The 25,433-nt window shown below is 40.3% G+C and overlaps 1 protein-coding gene across 1 annotated transcript in view; it reads right to left on the bottom strand.

Annotated features, from left to right (window-relative positions):
- Positions 1-25,433, bottom strand: part of VPS9D1 (VPS9 domain containing 1) — a 1,552,154-nt gene that overhangs the window by 1,459,568 nt on the left and 67,153 nt on the right. The window contains exon 2 of the mRNA XM_069635571.1: positions 3,137-3,212. Coding sequence (XP_069491672.1) covers positions 3,137-3,212 — 76 coding nt within the window. The remainder of the gene's footprint in view (positions 1-3,136; positions 3,213-25,433) is intronic.

The raw sequence follows: 25,433 nt of genomic DNA, 5'->3' as shown, positions 1-25,433 counted from the left end.
ACATGCATTTATCTTTAGCTGGAGAGAAGACATTGACCAGGACATTAAATAGATTCTTTAAGGTTGCTTATAAATTCTGCACAACGAGAATAGCTGCAAATTAGCATTTGAGGGCGATTGGAAGAGACTGTTAGTGTAAGATGTTTTATTTGAAAGGTTGGGCTAGATTGTACTCCTTATGGTGCGCTTTTTTCTTTCTTTAAGGATATTATGTATTGTGTTTAAGAATATTTAGTAATTGTATTTACACATTATTTTGTATTGCTCTTTGTGGTATTCGACGACGCTGGTGGTTAACAGGGGAACTGGGGAGTCCCTGCAAATTGTGATATAAGTAATGTAATTAACTCATGGTGGCAACAGGAAAGACAGACACAAATGATCACAGTTCAAGGGTGTTTATTGAACAATTATTGCAGGGTGGAAAAACGCCTAAACTAAATCGAAATCTAAGATGGGAGCAAGCGTTGACCATCAAAGGCAAATAAGGCAGTCCTAGTGGCGTTGTGTCAAATAAAAAGGGCCTATATTACGAAACCTATTGCCAAACCTTACAACTACTACAAAAAGGGTGTGAGATAGTTTTCAAGAAAGGAAAGAAGTGTTGAAAAATAACATGTCAGGATGCAGCAGTTTAGGTCTGCCTTCCCCACGTTTTGAGCATGGGGTAAGGTGGGATCTTGGAGCACAGCATACACTCGAGCTTCCCCAGCACGAGCCAATAGTTCTGTTTCACTTTATCAGTAGCCTCGATGGGCAAGTCTCATTTCTCTGGAAAGTCTCTTGCCTTCGAGGGCCTGTCGTATTCCCCCTTCTGGGCGCTGACTGCTGTTACTATGGATATCAGGGCCTCTGTGGTTGTGTCTTCTGGTTCCAGGGGCCTGATAGATTTCAAAATAACCAAAACACCAAACAAACACAAAGTTCTCTTCCACGTATTTCCCGGGTGATAGAATCACCCCTGGGCCCACCTCTTTCGGGCGCAGACCCCCTCTTTGCTTTCAGCCTCCCTCCACCGGGTTTACTATGGCTTTTCCTTCCTTCACAAATCTCAATGGCTTTTTAAACAGTTCCAGTGGACATCCCTCGGCCGGGTTCACTCTTGTCAAAACACTGTTTCTTGGGATTTCAGAATTGCTACCCCTCCACCGCCCCCGTCCCCACTTTGTCAGCATCCCGATTCCGGGCTATTCTTGCCAACTTCACATATGTTTGCAGGATTCACTTCCCTGGCTTTCTCACAGTTCTTAGGTCAAAGGCTTTCAACTGTACAGGTATTTTGCTTGACCTCCTGTATTTCCTTTCCACTTTCACCTATCTTGGCAGCTTTCCTACAGCCTTCTGGTACCTGCAGTTTCGTTCAGACAGGGATCAACCAGAGTCTCTCGAGTTAGCACTCACGTGGTGCTGGTTCCCTCTACAGCTGGTCTCCCCTCAACACTTTTACAGTTCTTTGAACTTGGTTCAACTTGCCATTTTGCGTCTTTCATTCACCACAGCCTGGCTCTCATCGGCTCTGCCCTCGACTCACCGGTTCTGATGAACCGCTTGGCTTTCCTTGTAACTGCAGTGAAGGCCACTACCACGGTAGCAGGAGTTTCCCTCACTCAGTGTACTGTTGACATCTGCTGCAACACACTTGGGCTATTGTCCTCGGCCTTACGATTCTTTCAGTGGAGGGCTCGCTGGGTTTTGTCGACGAGGGAATGGTCTCTTGAAGTGCCTGGTCTGGATAGCCATCTCGTTGCACAGTCTGCCTTGCTTGTAGTGTGCTCTCTTGCTCCACTTTTTATCTTTGTGGGGAAAGAAAAGAGCTGTCGTGTGTATGAATAATATCAATTGCCTGACTCTGCCTGATCCTTGCGGCGGGACATATCGGGAAATTATTCTGCTGTCTTTCGTGGGGTAAGATAGTGTTTGTGTTGGAAAGGTAAGGGGTTGGAGTGTCAGAGTTTCCTACGAGACGTCATGGGGAAGTGGTATTATAGGGAATTATAGTCTTTGTTCTAGGGGTGTAGGTCATTTCGGAAGGGTGGGTTTTGGAGGGTTTTCAAAAGGAGTAGGAGGGTTTTAGGGAACTGTAATTGTTCACTTTCGACTGGAGTTCTGAAAGTGTAAATCGGAGGGACGGGATTGGTAGGGTTTGCGGGGCAAACGAGAATAGCTGGGATCGTGAAATAAACCAGGGGGATTTTGGGAACTGTAGTATTTTATCTGAGCAGGTTGGGAGTGCAGGAAATAATAATCAGAGGAACGGGAAGAAGAGTGATTGGGAGTATTCAGATAGGGAACAGGAAAACAAGGATTCTGAGAAAGATGGTTTCTGAATGCAACGGGGTGTGTAATGGATTCACCAGAGACAGAGGGGATGGTGGATTCTCTAAAAAGGAAGTTTATCGGGCGGAAGGGAGATAAGAGTAAATACAGCCCATAAAAGCCTTGTGTACCTGGTCTTCCTCTTCCCTTTTTCCAGTATAGTACTGCGTCTCACTGGGGCATTGCCCGAGCATAACCCTGGGCTCCCCTAACCAGGTGATCCTCCCTCGCTCGCTCGTCCACCCCAAAGGTTTTGATCTGACATCGCCAGCCCTCTCCTGGTCACCAGAACAGGGGCTTCCTGAGGTTTACTTGGAAGAATACCCTCAGGTTTCTCACAGTAAGTAGTGTTGGCGATGTGAAAATCCTTTGCAATTAATAGCGTACCATCCAGTGATCTATACTTGAGTATGAGTTAGGACACTTTTTTATGGGTCTGCAAGAAGTTGAATATTTGTTACTAAACTACTTTGTATGGTCATGAAAACAATGTATATGTTTTGCTGTCACATTGCTTTTTATTTTTGTATTTTTACTTCGTTATTGTCAAGGGGGGATGAATTTTACACATGTTTATATTTTAATTTTTGAACTGGGTAATATGTCAATGTATTTATGTACTTTTATGGATTTCTGTAATTCTAAATAAAGTGAAATTGATTGAGTGAACTCATAGAAAGCACTGTGAATTACAATATTATCCACTAATCTGCAAAAAGAACAAGTCTGGAATAACTAAGCAACAATGGTATTATTCTACTCAACCTGGAGGACTAAGTAACACATACCCACACAATCCCCCCCCAAACCACCCCTGTACCTTGTGGTGCTTCAGCTTCTTCCACCAAAATCTGTGAAATGTAACGGATGCTCTTGAGGTACTCAACATATGCATCCTAAGAACAAGGAAAACAGAGTAAGAAAGTTTGCCATGTAAGCGATTATACAAGGCAATGATAAACTTGGTAAAATAGTATTGCACATAGCTGAGATAATGATTATAAAACTTCTCAAATTTCTGCAAGCCTTCATTCACAAGACCTTGGATATATATATATAAGGATATACATACATATATGGATAAATGTGCAAAATCATCCGTACTTCTGTGCTTGCAAATGCAATAGTTAGAGGGCCAAATGAGACCACCTTTTGTTAAAATTGAGCAAATAACTGACATTTCATCCCAGTTACCATACTAGCTAATCCACCATATGTAACAGGGATTGAAATCACTGAACTATTAAGGTCTTGCTTGCACAACAGAAGAGCCTGGTGAGCTTGAAACCAATAGCTACCAGTAGCTATATTGGAGTTCCTAGACCATATACTGTCTGTGTGTTTAGTGACGTGTATAAAAGAGTGTTAAGAGATGCAGACATTTATAGTATAATGGGTCGCACATAATGTACAAAAAGTTATAGTTTGCATCTCATGTGGAAGTTAAATTGCAGCATGCTAAATACTAAGTCCTCGCACCCCAGCTCCTGGTTACATTGTGATGCCAAATTTCCAGGTGACACTCTTAGCTCCTGCTGATCACATCTTCATTTTTAGACCTTTAATATGCAATTTGCCTGATGTTAAATGAAGCGTCAAATGTAGTTAAGGGCATAGTGGCATTTAACAGGTCCCCTGAAAAAGCCTATGATACTCACAGCATATTCACTGCAACAAATTAATCCCTTGTACAATTAAGTACTTCTTGCACCCAGGAACCTCTAGGCAGTCCAAGGCCCAGACTCTCATTAATCTCCTTTATAGTTAAATCGTATACCAGATTCCATGAAATAAAATGAAATTCAAAAAACAATTCAGATCGTGTTTGATTCCGCCATTTTTTGTTTTTTATTGATTTGGTTAAATTAATGCTTTCAATTTAAAAATGACAATTAAAAATATAGAATTGATTATGAATTTATTTTTACAGTTTTTGCAAATCTAACAATTTTTATAGTTTACAATTCACAGAGATTAAATGCATATCACATATTCTTCTTGGATTAAAAGAATACAGAAAGAATTTCACATATTCTTGTAAAATAAAAAAGAAAAAAATTGTTTTTTTAGATTTCTGCAAAGCGGTCAAGTTGTAAAAATACCACGAAGAACAAAAGATAATAACTTATAATAAGCAGACATTAAGTAAGAAGCAAAGCTGTCCAAAAGTTGATTGCCGCAATTTTGACTGACATAGAATTAGTAGAAAATATATGTTGCCAGAAATTCTCTGTGGTGAGAGTCTGACAGTCTTTGAAAAACCTTTGGAGATGTACCACTCGTCTATCATTTAGCTTCGGGCATTCTGTAATTAGATGTTTCAGCGACTCAAATTGTTTTGGTTTGTTGCAAAAACTACATATATTATCAGTTTTCTAAATGACTCTGCGTCGTGCTAAGACTTCCCTAGTTGGCTACAAGTTGAATCAGAGTCTCAGAAAGGCATTTCTCAGGTAAGGTAAGAGACATCTGATAAGATAAGTCTCTACCAGTCGATATTTTTGGTGACTAAAGGGATTACTCCTAAAGTCAGTGTACTTCAAGCATGATTGTCGTGTTCTAATCCAGTCAAATTTATATAATTTGTGTCTCGCTCTTATCGGGTTGTGTATCAGAAGAGTGCCCGGTATGTCAGCAACTGTCAGTAGATTTGTGACGGTGGTCTTCCCTGTTTTAACAAAATTGTGGTCTGATGTCGCTATATACGATGCCAAAATGGAGATTAACGAATCTCAGTTCGGGGCCATCAAGTATTTCCCATATAGAATACACAATTTCCATGCATATAAGATGTACCGACATAGTAGACCTAATTCGCGTCTAATCATGGCTCTAGGTACGCACTGAGGACAGTACATGTCTCCAAAATGTGGCTTCCATTTTAAACCAGAAGGATTCCACAATGATGGCTTTGGATTCAGCACCATATAGGACTTGGGATGTAACCTTATGGCTATAAAAGGTTAGCACAGGGGAGTAAGAAAATGTGCAATATTTTGCATGAATTACTCTTGCTTGGCAGATAGCAGTTTGGACTTTAGTTGCAATTTCAGAGAAATATGGGAGGTCTTGTGCTTGATCATTTACATGAATGCCAGAGTAGCAGTATTCATGTACTGATTCAAGCGTATTAGTTTGCAGCGTCCAAGAATAGGATTTACCATGATTGCGTGGCTTGCCACAATGCATGACTTTTGTTTTGTCCAGATTGACAACTAATTTTCTTCACTATCGATGTTTAAAGTATTGAGCAGATTCTGTAATCCTCTTGGCGTTTTGGATATTAGGATTAAATTGTCTGCATATAGCAGCCACTTAATTGCATTGGATCCTAGTTTTGGCGCATTGGACACAATGTGCATGAATGGACTTTTTAAATCCGGAATAAAAAGAATTAAAGAGAGCTGACGCGAGGATGCACCCCTGTTTTAAACCTCTATTAGTGGGGATGGGTGCAGTGAGTAGGCCATCTAGTGTTAGACGAACCTGAATTGTAGTATTAGTGTGCAAAACTTCAATTAACACACTGATGGTCGAAGAACAGTTAGCGTTAAAGAGTTTAGGCTGCACGAAAATCAATGAAAGCTAAATAAATTTGTCTTTTCTGGGATTGAGCATGTGCCTTTATGGCATTAATGGTCATTAAATTGATCGATGTGCCCAAGTCTGCTATAAAGCCTGTCTGAAACGGGTCCCGACACTGAGATTTCATGGTCCAATTGTTGAAGTCTTGCAGAATGAGGCAAGTAAATATTTTACCAGGTGCGTCGAGGAGGCGCAATGGGCCTGTAGTTGGCAGGGTTCCGACGGTCACCTTTCTTAAAAATAGGTACGGTTGATTTGCGCCAAGACATAGGTATTGCTTTAGTTTGAAGAACATCATTGAAAATGTTATAAAGAATGTTCGCCCAAGCATTGGTGTGTTCTTTAAACATGGCATTATGGAGCCCATCCGGACCTGGCGCTCTTCAATGACTAGATTTCTAAATATAATACAAAATGTCATCTTGCATTATTGCAAGATGATACTTTTGTGCTGGGGGTTTATTATGAGTTGAAACAATTGCAGTTGGTTGAGCATAGACCACTGTGAAATGCTTCACCCATTTTTTGTTCAAAGACTCCATTGATTAAGACAGGAGTTTGTGTGGTGTGATTCGCATTATTTAGTAATTTCCGGATCTGTGTTGAGTTTTTGGAGGCTATAGCATGCAGCATATGTTCTCCATCAGTCTGGTACATGAGGGCTCTGCGAGCCCGTGTCCAATTTTTAGATTTAGTCTTTAGTTGTTTGAGGACTATGGCCCTTTTAAGTGGAGTGAGCGAATTTGCAAATCTTTTTTCTCGACGAAACAAGGTTTTTCTACACTCTACTTCTGAGTCATAAACCTGGTTGTTTTTATGCAGTATTTTGCCTGTTACAGGCGACTGCTGGGTGAACAGTAACAGGGCTGCTACATATGTCTCGTCTGCGCGCGACAAGTTGCCGTGAGCTGCTCATTTTTTTTATGCAAGCATTTAGTTGTTTTAGAGATTGGTCAGACCATCGGAATCGTTTTCTCCCCCCCGCTATTGTTAGAGGACCGCCATACTTATTGTCAGTGATCTTCGTCACTGCAAGGGGCCACGACTATCTCAGAGATAGCATTTCGTGATCACTGTGCGTTTGCGATTTTATTTTAAGGTTTATGCTTGAGCAAACAGAACTTTGTCTAAATAAATATAGTCAATAATTGCTTCAATACCTGTGTGATTCCAATAAATGTTGACTAGGGCGATATCCTTGCCCGTTGACAGGATCTTTGCTACTTGGATGTATTGGTTGGGAGCCGCCCGTGTTCGCACAGTGAAACCCGAGGTCATTTTGGTTGCAATAAGTAGCCCAGATATGGGTCTTCCTTTGGAAGTTGATTTGGCTGCATGTAGAATGACATTGTGGCCGTCCCAAGTTGGAGGGACTGCGAGCCAGGTTTCTTGTAGGGCCACTATATAATAGTCATTCAATTGATTATTACTAGTGTCCATCAGGTGTGTAAACCCCTGGTGTTCCAGCTAGCTAGCTCAACGACTTGGGAATCCAGGGTCTTGCATTGTTATGCGTGCATTGGGGCCCAGTTATTTTGTCGCTAGTGGGTATCACAATCTAGGTCTGTGTATTGAGATATCTGTCGTGATGTAGAATAGTATGTCACTTTAAAGGACGATGCTTGTTTTGCAAGATCTGATGGATTGTCATCTTGTCTGAAGTTATCTTGCCTAATTATAAAGCCTAAAGCATATACATCCATTCTAGCTTTCCAGATTGTATTTAAGATGACTCTTGACTGAAACCACAATTTGACCTGCGACAGATCTTTTGGGTAAAAAAACTCCACCTGTTGTATTTCTGCGAAAGTGACATCCTCCAAGCTCGAGATGTCATTAAATATGTTGAGGATACTAGATCTGTTTAGATCATAGACTTCATGAGGCAGATCGACATTTAATTATTGAGTGATGGTGATAGGACTGTCAGGGTTTGCGTCGATGGTTCGACTGTGCATTCACTTTATTTGTAATGGCTGCTTGAGTAATACAAGTCGATAAGCTTTCGTTGACTTGTGGGCTTGCATGTTTCTGGAATTGCACATTTGGACGAATAGATGTGGACAGTGTGAGGTCCATAAGGATGCCGCGTTGACATTCACTTGATGAAATTAAGCTACTTCTGCCAGTTTGAGGATTAGATGCAAAAAAGAGATTCATGAATTTCTGAATTTCTTCTCTCCTTTGTTCTAGTGTAAGAAACTATTTAGTTACGGCTGGGTCGGACTTGCAAGAGAGAGAACACTATGATCTGAAAACCTGCACGAAGGACACAGCTTATTAGAATTAGGATCAGTTTTCTGTTGGTCCAGAACAACAGAGACCAGGTCTTCTAGTGGTTCATATACTAGATTTGAGTCATTTGCAGTGCTTTGATAGAGTTTGAATTTTGGTAATTTTTGCGTATTTCTTTAATACTGCCAAGCTTGCTTTCTCTCTTTGCTGATTTGGAAGGGCAAAGGAGCATAATAAGTGTTTGGAACTAGAGCTAGATTGTGAGTGCTCTGGTTTCATATTCTTTGTTTTTTTTTATGTTTACTGGCTGTTTAAGGGACACCCTTCGAATCTGACGGGAATTAAAGATCTTGAACGACTCTTTCATATTCTCGGGTTCTATTGTTGGTATATCATTTGCAGAGAGCACTAGAGTTAAAGTTTAGTCTACTGCAGCCAGTTCTTCTATGTCATTATCACATGGATGAATTATTTTTTGCAAAGACAGTAGTGCGCTAACGATCGATTTAAGTTTGACTACAGTAGTCGGACTGTGAGGAGTAAATAAATGAATGGGAGCTTCAATCACCATTTCCCCAACCTGGGACATGTTCAAAGAATGTTTTGTCACTATGTCTACGGGAAGGAGCTCTTTGCATTGAAGAAGCTGCGTTATTAGTAGAGTTTGGCAGTTAATTTTAACATCTAGTGTTCCAAATAATTTCGTTAATGAAATAAGCGTTGTGTTCATGGCTGATAAAGTGATGTCCAAAAGAGGGGCAGGACCTGCTTGATTTATATTTGGTGATTGTGGGTATGGCGCACTTTTCACTTTTTACGTGGGGCGGGGTGAGTAAAAGAGATGGATAAAGCTGAAGAATTGCGAGTGGAGTGCGCAAACATGATGGGCGATTGGAAGAGGTTGTGAGTTCCATTCAGAGGAAAGGAGGGCAAGGGTCTCAGCTCCTCAGGATGCACCGATATTAAAGATGGTGTGGGGACAGTGCACGCTTGGTTGTTTATAGATTGATCTTGCTGGATGTCAGGTTGGGCTCCAGTATTAGGCTGTGGAGACCGTTCCGCGTCTGCCATCAGGTTGAAGGGCAGTATAATTGTGTCTATCAGACAGCGCTGGCTAATATTCCTTGGAGGTGGATGCAGAGATGGTAATAGTAAAAGCAAGGTTGATGGTGGTTTAATCACTACTTTGCTAGTAATTAGGGCTGCAAAATTGGCTATAGTGAGAGGCAGTACTGTAACTGGAGACATTGCTGTAAGGGGAGGAAGGCGGCGTTATGGTGAAGCCAACTGCCATTATAGAATCTGGCAAGTTAGTCGGACTTCTAGAATTAGAACCGGTTTTAGACACAGATAGACGGGAGAGCCACCGGATTGCCTTCAATAACACAGGTTTCAGGCATAAGCGTGGAAATACTTTTACCCGCCATAAGCGGATAAAAGTATCTGATATTGCCCGTTTTTGTTTTTTTTACATGCCGTGGCTTCTGTTATAGATAATGGTTTTGCCAGGGTCACTGTAGTAGGGGTTCTGCGTCTCAATTGTACTGTTATTTTGTTTAATTCTTTCTGCTGTGGCATCGCAGACTTGAGAGTACAAATACTCTTGGACATGTTTACATATAATGTATGCGCTGCCAAAGGAGGATTTAGTTAAAGTAAAGTTTTTGAATAAAAACGAGCGTTAGCTGCTCGGAATACTGCAGTTGTGGAATGCGCACTTGTGCTCATTGATAGAGGCCGAGTCGAGCTGCGTCTTCTAATGTTCACAAGATTCGTGATACAATTATGTACATGTTTTCACTTCTGCTTTCGGGTAAAAAGACTTGTAAAAATATTGAAAAAAGTAAGGAAAATATATTTGCGTTCGTAATCAAGGTAAGAAAGTTTCACAAGCTGCCGGCTGCATCAGAGCAGTTATGGAACATTGCACCGTTCAGGATAAGAATGGCAACACATGAGAGTAGTGCATAGTAATACAAAGATATAATCACACATCAACGACTGTCGGAGGCACAGAATGGTTTGCTGCCTCTGCTGTCCTGCTAACTGCCAACTGCATTCACCAAGCACTATCAAATGCGCGCGACCTGTGCTTATATAGTGAGGTCACAGGAGGTGGGGCTGGCAGCCAAAATAAAGTGAAAGAGGAAAAATACTCCACAGTGGATGTTGAATTACGAGCTTAGTGAACCGTACAATTTACAGATAAAAGTCTTTAAAAATCCAATTTGTGTTGCAAGTCTATTATTTGTCCAAGCTCGAGTAATCCCGCTGCCAACTGCACTCACCAAGCACTCGATCAAATGCACGCCATTTATTTTTAATCCAGATCATAAATTAGGTGCCACAATATAATCCTCAATAAAAGGTAGGGCAAACATGTATAACGTAAACATTTGTTTTTTCTAAAACTCCGATTCGTGATTAAAATAAATATAAAAATAATTACTTAATTTAGAAGGTAAATTCAAACAAAACTCCCACCAGCATGCTGTTAATATCAAACAAACTCATTTTCTGTGACCCCAATTCACTATAGTAGTAACTGTGAGTCACAATTCACATGACAGTGCAGGCAACTCATCGTGATGTGCATAGATCCCCCATTTTATGCAAATATTCCTCTTACTATCACCCCTGTTTCTTAGGCCAGTCAGTGATGACACTGACCAGCGCAAGACCAGTCCTCAAAAATTAAGATCCTCAATCAGGTTCAAACTAATCACGCTGTAATCCTTCAAAGAGTTCCGACAATGTTATACGTTAATATAAGAAATATTTACTCATGCAAAATTAGTTCATTTAGCTTGTACATTTAGTCTTCTGTTCATACATTCCAAGTACACCTTCTCTACGCCATTGAACATACATAAAGATAAAAGGACCACATGCGAGAGTAATGATGATTACTATTGGTAAAGAGCAATTTATACTCTGCCACATTTCATCCATAAACCTATTGCCCTGTACCCAAATGCTTTCAAATGATCTGCATCCACTTACCAATACATCTGTATAGGTCTATATAGCTATGTTCCAAAATGATGTTTAGACACAAACATTAAACCTTATCCATAAAAAAGAAAACTCAACAGAAATGACGTAATGACGTATACATGCTGCTAGCGCAATGAGATCAACAGGCATCAATGCCATCCTCTACACAGAAGGACTTAGTTCAATATACCATTTTGTAATCAGTTAACTATTTATTGACATCTATACTCTGACAGGCGGAGTACCGAAGAGTACAGTTCTGCATGGGTGTCTGCTGTGCACCGGTTTGGTGTTTGGAGCCGAGCAGAACTTTAGAAAGCTACTCTGAAGCTCACTTCAAAAAGCCTTTCCAGGCGTGGAGTACTGCAGAGTACCCAAGAGTACAGTCGCGTGTAGGAGTCTGCTAGGCTCCTGTTTGGTGTCCGTAGACGAGCAGACAGTTTAGAAAGCTATACCGGAGCGGACTTCTAAAAGCCTTCTGGTTGTGGAGTACCACAGAGTACCTTAGAGTACAGTTCGGCAGTTTAGCCAGAGAATGCGGACCGCAGTCTGTATTGGGTAAGGTTATTTTAACTGCCGTGGGATCTTGCCCTCTGCAATACCGGTTATGCCTGGCTCTTAACTCTTACTCAATCCACTGCTTATTGCCATTCCTGGAGGCAAGTCCTATTTATGAGTTCAAGGTTAATTCATTAATCACTAAAAAGTCATCAGACAATCCTATAATCGATTTGCAAAAATGGACTAAGCAAAGAAACGTTACAATCTGCGTAGAGTGAGAAGTACATGACATCGAGTCTCCCCACACACACAAGCAAGTTTTGCAGATAAATCCCATGGAGCCTCAGGGGGAAATAACGACATTCTTTGTACCAAAGAAAAATCTGCTACACATCAAAGTAGTAGACAGTGTACAAACCGATCCAGCTACGACCACAGAAGATTTATTGCAGCCTCTGTACATTAGCCACACCTGAGATATTGTGGATATTAATCTTCTGTCCATGTCAAATACTTCTTTAATGGATGTCTGTATTTACCTCCAGAAAGGAATTTCCAATGTGGACATTCCACTAACCAATCTAAGCGCCTTCCCCAGTGTATTCTTTTCTGACAATTCACCAAGTGCGCTCTAAAGGAACACTGTGAAGGAAATCAGGGGCACAACCTTGAACATGGCAACTCTTCAGACTTCTCTATATTTCCTGAGGGCTCAACTTTAGGAGCTTCCCCGATCTCTGCTCTGAATCTGGTGCTGCAAGCACTGTTTCGCCTGTGTGATAACATTAGCAGTGAAGTCAAAAAGCACTATGAACAGCTACGTGACAAAGAACATGCTGTAAACACAATGAATGTACAGCTTTCATCTTTGCCGCTTATAAAGCTGAATGTCGCTCATTGTACCTGCCCTGTGAGTGGCATAGCCACAGAGCCATTGATACACTGCACTCGCTCTCCAAGGCTAACTGAAGTCAAAGGGCGTGAGGCAAATATGCAGGAGGTGATCCTCAGTCCATCAGCTCTTCACTCTAATGAGCAGGAATATGATGTTCAACAAAGTTTCAAAGGAAGAAAAAAATCTAAAAACCAACACCTATTCCTCCAGACAAAATGGCTCAAGAACTTTTGTGCGGATGAAATCGGTAGACTCAACAAAATATAAGAGTCTAGGGGCAGAGAAGACCAAGGATACAATAATGAATAGCCTCGATCAGGCTAAAATAAACTCAATCACATTAATATCAGGGCATTGTGACATCGACTATTCTCGGATCGAAGGGGTGTTACCTGATCAGCGGACAAGAACACCAGCAGCGAAGCCCAAGCCTAATTCAAAATCCCCCCCAAAAAATAAACAAAAACAGACTTTTTTCCATCTCCCATAGGGAAGAAGGGCCTCGCAAGTCATCAAGAGGGAATAGTGAGACAAGATCAACCGAACACCCTCCTTGGGGAAGCTCTAGAGGAAGCCTCAATTGTGCAGGATATGGAACCTTCACCTCCTGTATGTAGTACTGTTCCATTAGAAGCTCTGTCTCAGCAACAACCATGTCCCCAAGTATGCCCTGAAACCATAACCGGGGTCACTCAGGATTTGTTAGATCTGATAGGTCAGGAGGGGGGCCCCAGTCCACAGATAAGAGTGGAATCTCTATTTAAGGAAGACTGGGATATTCCGCTGAACAGGTACAGATTACTTAAAAGATTTCACAGCATTTCTGCAGATTTAAAGTGGATTGAGATGGATGATGAGGAGGTCCCATGTAAAGCAACTATCCATTTCTACTCCAAAATAGCCTTTAAAGCAGTTCAAGAGGATAGTGAGGCCCTGCTCTTACAGGGTTGAGATATATATATTCCCAGTCATACATCCGAACCTATGCCTAAACGCATTGAAGGAGCAGGTTAATTTGGGGCCCCTGAATAAGATTGCATGGATCTTTCTATAAAATGTTTAACTGACTCAAAAAGATGACAAGTGTCCTCTCCACCAGCTAACGTCCAGATTCTCCCATGTACTGGGCGTTGCTTGCCTCCACTCTACCGGTTCATCTGACTTCACACCCAGGATACATTTAATGAACTAGCTTTCTTAAATTGGAACTCGAGATGCTTCAACGGTTTCTTAAATTAAAAGATATTTTTGCAAAGTATGACTTTTTTTTACAAGCAACCTGATTGTTAGATACCCCGATTATTGACAGGGGTAATACAATTTCCAAGAGTGCCAATAAGGGAAGACTGGGTAGCCCATTGGGAGGCCTACTAATAGCAGCTAAGGTTGACTTGGGAGCTTCGTTAAAGCTGATAAATTCGAAATGTGCTTCAAGTCTGGTTGCAGAATTAGTCTATGATGGGAACAGTAGGGATAGTGTCATGAACCATCGGACGCGTCCCTTTTGGACTTTCTGGTCCCTGACACATAGGGGCTTGCACTCAGCAGTACTCCCGAAATGGTCGTCAAACACGGAACGTTGTTTACCAGCTTCCGCGTTGGACGCAGCACGTTCTATAAAGAAGACACGCCCCTGCGGCCCCGCACGTCTCAACGCTACCGCTTGCAGTGGCTAGACGTGTGCTGCCGTAGTTCGCTCTCGCTACCTTCTTTGATTCCTGGACCCTATTTTCCCTCCTCATTCATTCCCTTCCTCTTTATTACTACCTCTTGCATCCCGGATCTCTGTGTACCCGTCTCCGAGTACACTCTTCATCGTTTTCCAGGACTTCCCGGACATTCTGAACGTTCCAGGAGTCGGAACGCCGATTGCACGCTGGAACCCGAGGACGTTCGCACAGGATTATACAAGACCCGAAGTGTGCGCAAGAAGACTCCTTCAAAGAACTCCAATAAAGAACACAGACAGGTGAGAAGGGGGAAACCTGTGACAGATGGGGACATTTTATTAATTAACCTACATTACAATTTTAAGACTGAGGCCGATATGCTCATATGGGAGCAGATGGGCAATTTCCTCTTTGAATGGATCGCAAAAGGAAGATCTCTGAACATTCTTTGTGTAGGAAACTGTCCAAATTTGGAAGATGATGAGAAACGTATAACCTCAGCCATACCTATAACCCTGATAAGTTCGAGAGGTACACAGTGGGCAGAGTTTATGCAGAAATGGAACCAGACACTGATTCATAGGGACTTACAAGGAAATTGTCTGAGTAAACCTGCGTGGCCTAGGTTGGGTTGGTTTCTACAATAATTGTATTTACTTGTCTGCCACTATGTTTGAAGCAGCCAGATCTAAAGGTAGAGATGCCTACAAAAACTGATTATGCACAAATGGTCCCTAACACACAGTTTTAAAAAGGCAAGACTTTTCAACGAGCTTTGTACAAACCTCAAAGCCAATAGCCCGGCTAACAGATTGAAGTGGTACCCGAGCACCATCGCTACTTTGAATTTAAGGCTCTAGAAATGCTTTTGGGGGTGGGGAGGGTCACTGAATGTTAAATCCAGGTGGGCAGGGCAAAGTGTAATTCAGAACACTTCGAGGAGTTGGTTTCCCTATGGCTCACCAAAGAGGATCAACCCCAGTACTGGTTATAGTACCCACTGTTAAGCAGCAAGGTAAAATCCATAAAACAGAGAGCGGGAAAAATCAAACGATTGAAGCAAAATTATAGAAATTGGCTCAAAAGGCATAAAATACAGAAAATAATCAGGTCAAGTCTATGATGAACTTACTCTTTAAAAATGGATGCTAGAGGTGTCTGGGCCCTTTTAAATGATAATGTGCCATAAAGACAGTTCTGCAGGACCATTTGAATAAGCTGCATTTTAAGGCCACGCCGCGTGAAACACCCCCTACACCTAATACATTATATGACATTTATAACGCGCCTAAACACAAGTGTTTCAGGGCGCGACGAGGCAAGGGAGGGGAAACAACGGGAGGACAAAAGAACAATCTTACTAGGACTAGCGACATTGAAGCCGCGCAAGTGCAGGGGATAATATTAGCTCATACTTTTGGAACCCAATTTTGATCTATAGGACCTTCAATCAGACAAACAAACATTAAAGAACACTAGAGCTTGTGGCCCTGATGGGATACCAAATATAGTTCTTAATGCCAATTCGGCTATGTGGGCAGAAATACTACTGATTCTATTCTTTCAGGTAGCATATGAGGGCGAGATCCCACAGTCATGGCAGAGAGCTATTATAGACCCAATCTATAAGAAGGGATGTAGGGACTCCCAGCTGAATTATCAACCCGTCTCACTTATAGATACACCATGCAAGGTTCTTTCAGCCTTTGTCCTTAAGGACTCAGTCGGCTGGGCAGAAAACACCAAGATGCTTAGCATTTTTCAGACCTGTTTTAGGAAAAATAAGGGACATTTGTAAACAGCTTGATATGCACACTTTGCCAGTTATAAGTAAAAAAACAGAAGAAATAGGCCTTTTTTCTGCTAGCCTCGATATGTCAACAACGCTCGACAGGGTTGACTGGCATAAATTGTGCGCATAGCAGGAGTCCTGGAAGATTTCACCAGATTTGCTGAACATGCTATTAATATTTCATATACAAAACAACTTACAAAGAGGTGCAGGTAAACTCTTGTCTAAGACAGGGGTGCATTTTAGTCCCATGTCTTTTTAATTTATACACATCTGACATGGAAGAAGCATTACAAAAGGCCCAATTTATTTACCCCCAAAATTGCTCAACTAATAGTGGGCTGGCTGGCCTACTGGATGCTATTGGATTCAACCCTGTGAGAAACCTGAAGGTGAAGGTGTCTCACCCGCTAGTCCCGGGGCATCTGTCATACAGGTGGTCAGGACAAGGCCATCACTTTTGGATCTAGCTCCTCGGGGTGGGCCAGTACGGGAGAGTCACCTGTATATGGGGTCTTTGGGAAGTGAAGTGGATCACTGGAGGGTGAGACGCGGTATCCCCTTCCTTGTAACAACTTTTCTCCACTTTATCAGGTAAGATACCTAGAAACTCAACACCACCCCCCGTTCCTGACACAAACACATTCTCACGGACAGTTCACCGTGAGCGCCAACGGACTAACACCAGAGCTGTATACCTGACATGTCCCAACCCTATGGTCAGGCAAGGGCAGGCAATTATGGATCATTACACACACCTGACTTCCATCACACTTCCCCACACGGATAAAAGGTGGAGCACGAACATGCACTTGGAAAAACAAACAAAGACGGAAACAGCAGTTCCAAGATGGCAATTTAATAGCATGTATGCGATTTCCTAGAAAATATTTCACCTAATGGAGATTTCACCAAATCCATTTCACCTAAAAACAAAATCTACTTTTAACTTTTTCTTTTTTTTAAATGCACGGGGAGACCCCCGCAGCACCTCTCACCTCGCCCTACCCCAACCTATACCTTACCCCACACCCCACCTATTATGCATTACACATATAGCATTTCCCCTACCATTTTCGGTGAATTCTCGGTTTAATACAAGGAGAAAGACGGTTGCACGAGGAAAGTACCCTTGACTTGTAAAGACTTACTTTTGTGAGCCCTGGAAAGTAAGAAACCGAAGCCCAGGAACTAAGGCTGATCCAACACACTGGGTGCCCAGGGCTCTCCTGCGTTGATAACCAAGGCGGGGTGGAGCGATTGCCGCCGTGGAACTGTCCTTGGCTACTACAACAAAGCGTTGTCAGAAAAGACAGCAGAGCCAGTGAGTTGGAGAGACTTATACCAAACCAGCTTGTGTTTTGAACCAAGGTTAAAAGCGGCAACATAGTATAAAGAGAACAGTGTGTGAGGCGTTTGGAATGAACAATTCGAAAGAAATTGGAAGCCTAAGGAAATAGTTGAACTTTATCATTGAACTGTAGGAGGGCAAGAAAAGATACCATAGACAGACCAGCGCCACTTGGGTGCTCATTCAAAAGTCTTTGTTAGTTATCCAACTGATGCTGAGTGTGAGAGAAAGAAATATTGAGATCGAAGTGATCATGCAATAGGTCAAGCTAAACCCTGTGCGCATTCAAAAGTCTTCGATAGTTTAATGTAAGTCACAATTCGTCTGACCCCGGCTGAGGGAGAATAATTGAGTAAAGGAAAGGGATCCGAGCCCTGCTGAGCGGGATCCGGAGCGCATTGACAGTCACCTGAAAAGTAATTCTCTGAACCTGGTTTTGAAAAATGATCTGAACCCGGCTGAGGGGGATCCAGAGTGGACACCCAAATTGAACTGTGAAAAAGGAAAATAACGTTTGCGTGTTGTTTTTGGTACAGCAGGCCTTTTGCATCAAGAGACTTGCAAGAAGTCAAGAGACTTGGACACAGAAGGTCCTGAACTGGGAAAATGGAACTGTATCCTTGTGCTGCAAAAAAGCTCGAGTGTGTGCTTTGCTCGAGTGACCCGTCTTGCCCAGTGCTGAAAACGTGGGAAGGGAGGCTCAAGGCCCGAGCATCCTGACATATTATTTTGTGAACACATCTTTCTTTTTCATGAACATTACCCCACATTATTTGTATATAAGTGATAAGGATTGGCAATATGTTTTTTAGTATATTCCCTTTTATTTTGACAAGACTCCCCTAGGACTGTATTATTATTATTATTGGATGGTCGTAGCTTGCTCCCATCTGTAGATGTAGGTTTAGATAGGCCTTTATCACACCCTTGCGCAAGATCAATAAACACCCTGGAACTGTGGTCACTTGTGTCTGTTTTACTGTTGATGCCATGCCTTCCTTACAACCGCTATTGGATTACAACGTAGACCTTGAAATGAATCTGCAAAAAAACAAAAATTATTAATTTCACCAGAGGGGCCCAGTATAAGAACTTCAAGTGGGCCCCGAATGGTCACATGATAGAGACAGTGGATAGTATCCACTACCTCGGGCTGAAAATGGCCAATGGAGAATTCTTGAGAATAAAAAGGAATTGTACACAGGAAGATGAAATGAAACATGCAGACACAGCCTTCAGTAAATTTCAAGCAAGAGGATATGGCAAACCACAGCTAACAAAAGCATACAAGAAAACCAAGTCATTAACAAGAAATGATCGGTTACAAAATAAATCACGAGATATAAAGAGGCAACTTAGAAATGCAATAAGATTTATCACAACATACAGTACAGACCAGAAGACATTGAGAAAGATTCTTAAAAAACACTGGTTCCTACTCAAACTTGATAATGACCTAACAGATCAAATAGATGACATTCCGAGCATCACATACAAAAAAGCGAGAAACTTGAAGCAAATCCTATGCACATCACACTAACATTACCAAATGGCAAAAAATATGAAATCCAGGAATTCATAAACTGCAACTCAAACTTTGTGGTATATGCGATAGAATGCATATGTAACAAACTGTATGTGGGAAGTACAGAAAGAGCACTGAAAATTAGATTCTCAGAGCATCTAAGATCAATCAAAAATAAAGACACCAGATATCCATTTGAACAACACTTTGAATCTGAACATTCAAATGCAAACACGGAAGGAATAAGATAGTATGGACTAGAACTAGTCAAAGCCCCACCCATGAAAGGAAACAGAGAAAAAGTGTTACGACAAAGAGAAGCAATTTGGATTTGTAACTTGGACTGTTGCAAAAATGGTTTGAACATTGACACGGAAATGGGTCACTTTTTATAATATGTATAATGCCAAAGCACTTATCCATAACGAAGGCAAAATAATTTGTGAATGAAAAATGATAATTGATTTGTTGGTATTAGAAGCCAATGGCTGACGTATGCATCAAATGTATAATGAAAGTAGAAAGATGAAATGTTCACAACAAATGTTTTAAAAAAAGGTTGGTAATAGACAGTCATTCGATATAAAAATAGGAGAAAAAAAAGTGTTGTAATTTGGGAGAGATAGTTATGAAAAGGCAGAAATTAAATATTGAAGTTTACCGTTATTATATAAAAATTGGTAAGTCTATTCTTCATACAGCTTGACACAATTGAATTTACAATACACAGAATTCTCCATTTTCGCTAAACGTAACGAATTGGGCCCGTGTTAGAAATTTCCCAAACCAAAATGGCGACCGTGACGTGATTCACGTCCAGTACGCCATGACGGCATCACACCTAATGCGTATATGACGTATGTAGAAAGACGACCATTTTGGAATCGTAATCGGACGACCCGACTGGATTCTCCATGCGGTTTTTGAATATTACAGAATTCATTGATATACGAAAATAATGTAAGAGGAATGGGTGAGATATGTTAAAGCTGTTTGAAGTCAAAACGGTTTTAAATGACAATCAAAATTAGAACGTTATAAAGAAAGGAATGATCCATTCCGTTTCTTTTCCCAGAATAGATAATAGACAAAACACCATTGGAGCAAATAGAACAATAGCGCATGGCGGAATCACAGAAAAACGAACAACAGACTGAGAAAGAAAGGAAACAAATGGAACTAAACAGGCTACACTATAACAAGACAAATCCGATATTGAATTGCCATTTAAAGTAAGTATATATGTCAAACTATGACTAATTGTTTTGTGACATCCACAAACCAACATATAAACACGGACCCTATGTAATTTCAGCTACTCACATGCTAATTCTTGTTCCCACAGTTAAAATCAATTTCCAAAACACATAATTTTGGACAATCAAAGAAAGGAAAATATAAATATAATTTTAGTCAACAACAAAAAAGGACAATAAAATCCCTCCTGAGGAACCACATGAAAGGATGGGGAAATACGTGTAGAGGGAAAATCCAACCAGAACCAATGTATGAATTGAATACATATCAATGTTAAATTGAAACTAATGTATGAATTGAATGCATAGTAATGTCAACCACCAGAGCATACCAAAAAGAAAAATCAATTATGAAATAATGAAATGTATACTTGAATTGATGTATGAAGCAAAAACAAATTTAATGAGATGAACGCAATTTTGGAGCGCACTAACCGGAGTCCTTCTGGTTATTATTTAGCAGTTAGGTTTTTACACTGGGCAGTCGCAGTGTTTCAAGGCCCAAGATGCAACAACAAAAAATTCTTCTCTCACAAAGAAGTGATTAGGAAACTCGCCATAGTTGTGACCGGCTGAACAGAATTCTCACTGAAAATGGCCAATCATAACAAGTTAGGCATTATAAAAGAGAAGGTTGAGGCTAAGATTGATGCCTTCTCACTTGTGATTAATAACTAGATATGGGACACTTTGGCACTCCATGTTACATTTGCCTACATCTCTGTCAATGGCAGCGGGGGCTGGAGTTGGGGTTGCTCTCTTTGAAACACTATTAAATGGAATAAAATAAATCAATATCTAAAACTAACCAAGAGTGAGGCAGTGAACATATCCACTGCCTTAAACACGGTCCAATCAGAGGTGATTGAGCATTACTGAAATTTGCACTGAGTTGCGAGGAGATTCTGGAGGAAATAAATGTTCCCCCGAACTTGGATTATCCGAGAAGTGTGGGAGCAATTACAAAGAAACTAAAGTCTCTAAAAAACATACAGAATAGGGAGCATCTTTATAAATTAAAGTTAAACAAGGAATGTGTTCATTATTTAACAGTACTGAAGTCACTTTTGGCATGCATCTTAAAATTCCCTTCTTTTACCCCAAGGTCTCGGTTTTTAAGATTTAGGTTTAACATTCTTCATACCTTAGAAATTGTAGGTCTGAGATTAAAATTGGATGCCTCAGAGTGTAGATGTAGACTTTGTGGAACTGATTCTTTAGAAACGCTCTGTCATCTGGTGCTCCATTGTAACATACTAAAAACATGTTGCTCGTTTTTCTTTGGAAAATGCCTTCACTCAGAAGGTGGGGTCCCATTTGATGTGTTCTGGCTTTGTCTTATGAATGGTAGGCAACTCTTTTTACATCTTGAGTTAGTACCATTTCTGAAAGATGAACATGTGCTGCTAGATGTGTAGTCTATATACCAAAAACGAAGTACAGGCCCATGAGACCTTTTAATGACAAGTAGCAGGGGACAGAATGGCTGTAAGCAAATTGTTCATTCCGATACCCTTTTTTTTTGTTAGGACTGCGTATGTTTTAACATATTGGGAAGTATTGAAGATCCATGGTCATTAGATGAAATGTAGATTAAAGAGATGGATGTTTGGAATTATATGGATGTTTTTATATATTTAGGCGAGATTTGTGAGTATGTTTCATGATTATATTGTGATAACATTGCTAACCTGAATTAAAGTGATTTCTTTTTTATATGCTAAGCTTAATAATGAATTGGTCAGGTTTTTTTTTAGAACTGTTCTTTGTGTAAGGTTTATCTTTTAAAACCATATCACAATAATATATATCATTGTGATAGTTAGAAATAATAACTTGCCGATACCATCACAATTTTAAAGAACGTCGGCAAATGAACCATACTACAAAGCACAACAAAATCACTCCTCTTCAGCACTATCATATGTGTGTGAGAGAAAGGCAGAGGGAGGTTGTATCCATCAATATGAGCAAGTTGATAGCTACATCCATATGCATAGTACCCTTTAATTCATAATCTTCAAAATCTCAGAAGTAAAACATGGCATTTTCATTTCTAACACAATTGTAATGTATTATTAGCAACTCCCTGTTACCACAATATAGAATGTCCAAGTAATCCTAAAACATATGAATGAAGCGTGTCCAGTTCGGAAAACCTCTAGTCAATCCTCTGTCTGTTTGTTTTAATATTTAATAGTCAGTCCTGTCTCACATCATCATACACCTATATAGGTGATTGATTGGTTCACCAATCTTGGTTGAACAACCACAACCGTATTGAATATTTCACATTCTACTTATTCTAAATTCAAACCAACTTAGTAACTTACTCCCTTTGGTTTCATAAAAGGTATTGTGATTTTCAATTACACTTTTTAATCTAAAAAGACCCCTAGATTGTGGTCTTTATTTAATCTAAGGTAGTTTCCATAGTGGCATGTATCCACCAGGCTTGCGTTTATCTGAATACAAAAATTCTGTCTCCTCTCCTCCCTAGCATGTGTGCTTGTTTGAGCGCACAGAATTTAAAATCCTTTCTTTTCAGAACGTCATGTTCTTTATGCCAATGAACAGCTAAGCAATAACGAATTTGTAGTACTAATAGTCCCAGATTCTCTGAACACCTACTTCACAATTTTCAAATTGTAATTACAAATAGAATTTCTTACAGACACAAACAAAATAAGAGATTATAAAGGTATGTTGACAATGGAACGCATTCCTTAACTAAGTTCTGTTTGTAAGCAATTTTGATTACCTTCAAATATTAGCTGCAAAACTGCACATTTTCCGCACTTCTGGAACCCTTTAAGGTGTATATATAAAACAGGTGGGTGTAATGACTGGGTCTGGCAAACTCTGACTCAGCCCATCTTTCAATGGAGTTGTTGTTCCACAAGTAAATGAAAGGTTCCCAGGTAGAACATCTTTGAAATCATTATCAAATTCTAATAGTTGCCAGTTTCTGTTCCTGGCATCATACATCCCATGGATGTTATTATAAGAACTATTGATAGCTCCCTTTTGTGCTCCAGAACCCTATTTCGAGCTTCATAATAAATGCTCTTCTTTGCATCTTTCGAGCAGTAAAGCCCTTGCACTCTTGATTGACTCACGCAAGTGGATCGCGCTGCATCTGATTCTCACTGGAGCACTACGTAGACCCCCTGAACTAGAGATTTACCAATATCTAATACACATATTACAACTAGCTGACTAACTCACAGTGGTGTATGAATGCCAAGGTAGAAATGCTATGTTCCAGCTAGATTTTTAACAGCATGGGTTTTTTGCACTGAAAATGTATTGGCAACTCTACCCACTCTACATCTGAGAATGGTATCAGTTCTAATGCTTTTTAAATGATGTAATGATATTTTTGTCTATGTACCTTTGTACAGCGTTTACATTTTGTTTTTGCCTATGCTTTTTTCAACGCTTCTTTTGACACATGCATTCAGCATAATTTTATGTGTACAATAATTTGTCCATGTCCTTTTTTTTGCCAGATTAATTCAAATTATATCTAATAAATGTGAATTTGATACACATTTGGGAGTTACAGCACAGTGTACTTTCTTCAAATAGGATATAGAACAAACATAAGGACTTGTAAGACATGTAAAATAACATTACCCAACAATTACATCCATTCACATACAGCGATTTAGCTCACTGTCAATAATCTCACACTCTTCCTGTCGGGACACCTTTGTTGTATTTATCTTTCGAGCAGTTTGACATGTTCAAGCAATTCTTCATAATACCCTCTGAACAAATCGTGATTTTTGTGCATGCAATTCATGGTCACATTTTTCTAGATCAGAGCAACTCCTAATTCTCAAGATATCTCCTTAAGCAATATGATCAGTTTGTGCTCTAGGATGTGCACTCATCCCAAGTTGCACTGAATTATAAATGAATTGCCCGTGTATTTTCGTTTTCACAGTTTCTCTCTTAAATATAAATTAACAATTTTAAACAAAACAAAAATCCTTACTTGATGTCCTCATCAATTTTATATTACAAGCATTCTAATTCAGCCCTTCAAATGAATCTTTCCATGGCTGGTCTTTACATAGCAACAACAAAAGTCATCAATAAATACCTTTCATGATATAACTGCATCAATTCAAATTCTGTGTCTAGCGCAAACAAAATGATGTTCCCAATAATCAATAATGAAATTTGAAGAAGCAGAGTGCATTTTGTCCAACGTCCTCAACCCCCAGGTCACCTGAAATAGATGTACAGAGATTCGCTACGTCCAAGGTTGCCAGAAGAAAGCCTTTCTCCCATTTTAAATTCTCTAGAAGTCTAAGAACATCAAGGCATAAAATAACCAGTGTCGCAGAGCAATTTGCTATGCAATTCTCTAGGTTTGCTAATTAAATTGGCACTTGTGTAGCAAAGTTAGCTATTTAAATTACCCTGTTCAATGAAAGCACAGCTCACCCTGCATTCCTCTTGCCTTCAGAGCTCTCTCCACCCTCTTTTCTCTGTTTACTGCAAGTTCAAAGGGCTAATGGACAGAGAGTGCAGCAGTAATTATCCCCTTCACTGATGTGCCAAATGGCCTGTGTGGGAGTGCTACGCACATTTTATTTTTCAAATAATTGCAAACCAGAAATAATCGGGATAATACTGTATTAAGCTAACTGTATCCTGTCTGCCAAAGACTAGTATGTGTTTTTTTCTTTTTTTATTACAAAAGGCTTTCAATTCCTTTTCTAAAAATGCAATAGGTTACATAATGCATAATTACAGTATTGCTAATGTAAAACACTGCATTGTCTCCATGCTTTACAGTGAAGTGCATCTAAATATCAGTGTCAACTAGATTTAATTTTGCTGGGAAAGATGCATCATAGCAACGAGTGGACACTTCTGAAAATGTACATGGCCACGCGGTCACTTGCTTTGATGGCAAACCTAGTCCTGTGGCCTGCTGGCTACAGACAGCTTGCAACTGGTGCTCAACCCATGAGCTGATCCCATACTCCTTGACATTCTATCTTACCATGTTGGTTTATACCTGCTACTCTGAAAGTGAGATGGCCGCATCCTACAATATTCTGCCGAGTTTGCCCAGTTCTCTGCCTGCTACACCATCCACTCTGCTTAGTCTTTTACATAATGAATACACAAAGCTAACTTTATATTTACTTAAAGTAGCGATCAATAGTTTCATCCGGTCTGTACATCTACAGACCTACTGCAAACCGTACACTGTAGTGGGCCTCAGAGCTCACTTTGCTCTATGATTATGATTGCATTAAATATTTGCACCTACAGTAGTGAGAGCTG

The sequence above is a fragment of the Ambystoma mexicanum genome, chromosome 1q (assembly GCF_040938575.1).
Source record: "Ambystoma mexicanum isolate Mex_15411 chromosome 1q, UKY_AmexF1_1, whole genome shotgun sequence".
Classification (NCBI taxonomy): Eukaryota; Metazoa; Chordata; class Amphibia; order Caudata; family Ambystomatidae; genus Ambystoma; species Ambystoma mexicanum.
This window is presented reverse-complemented; position numbering and strand designations above follow the sequence as displayed.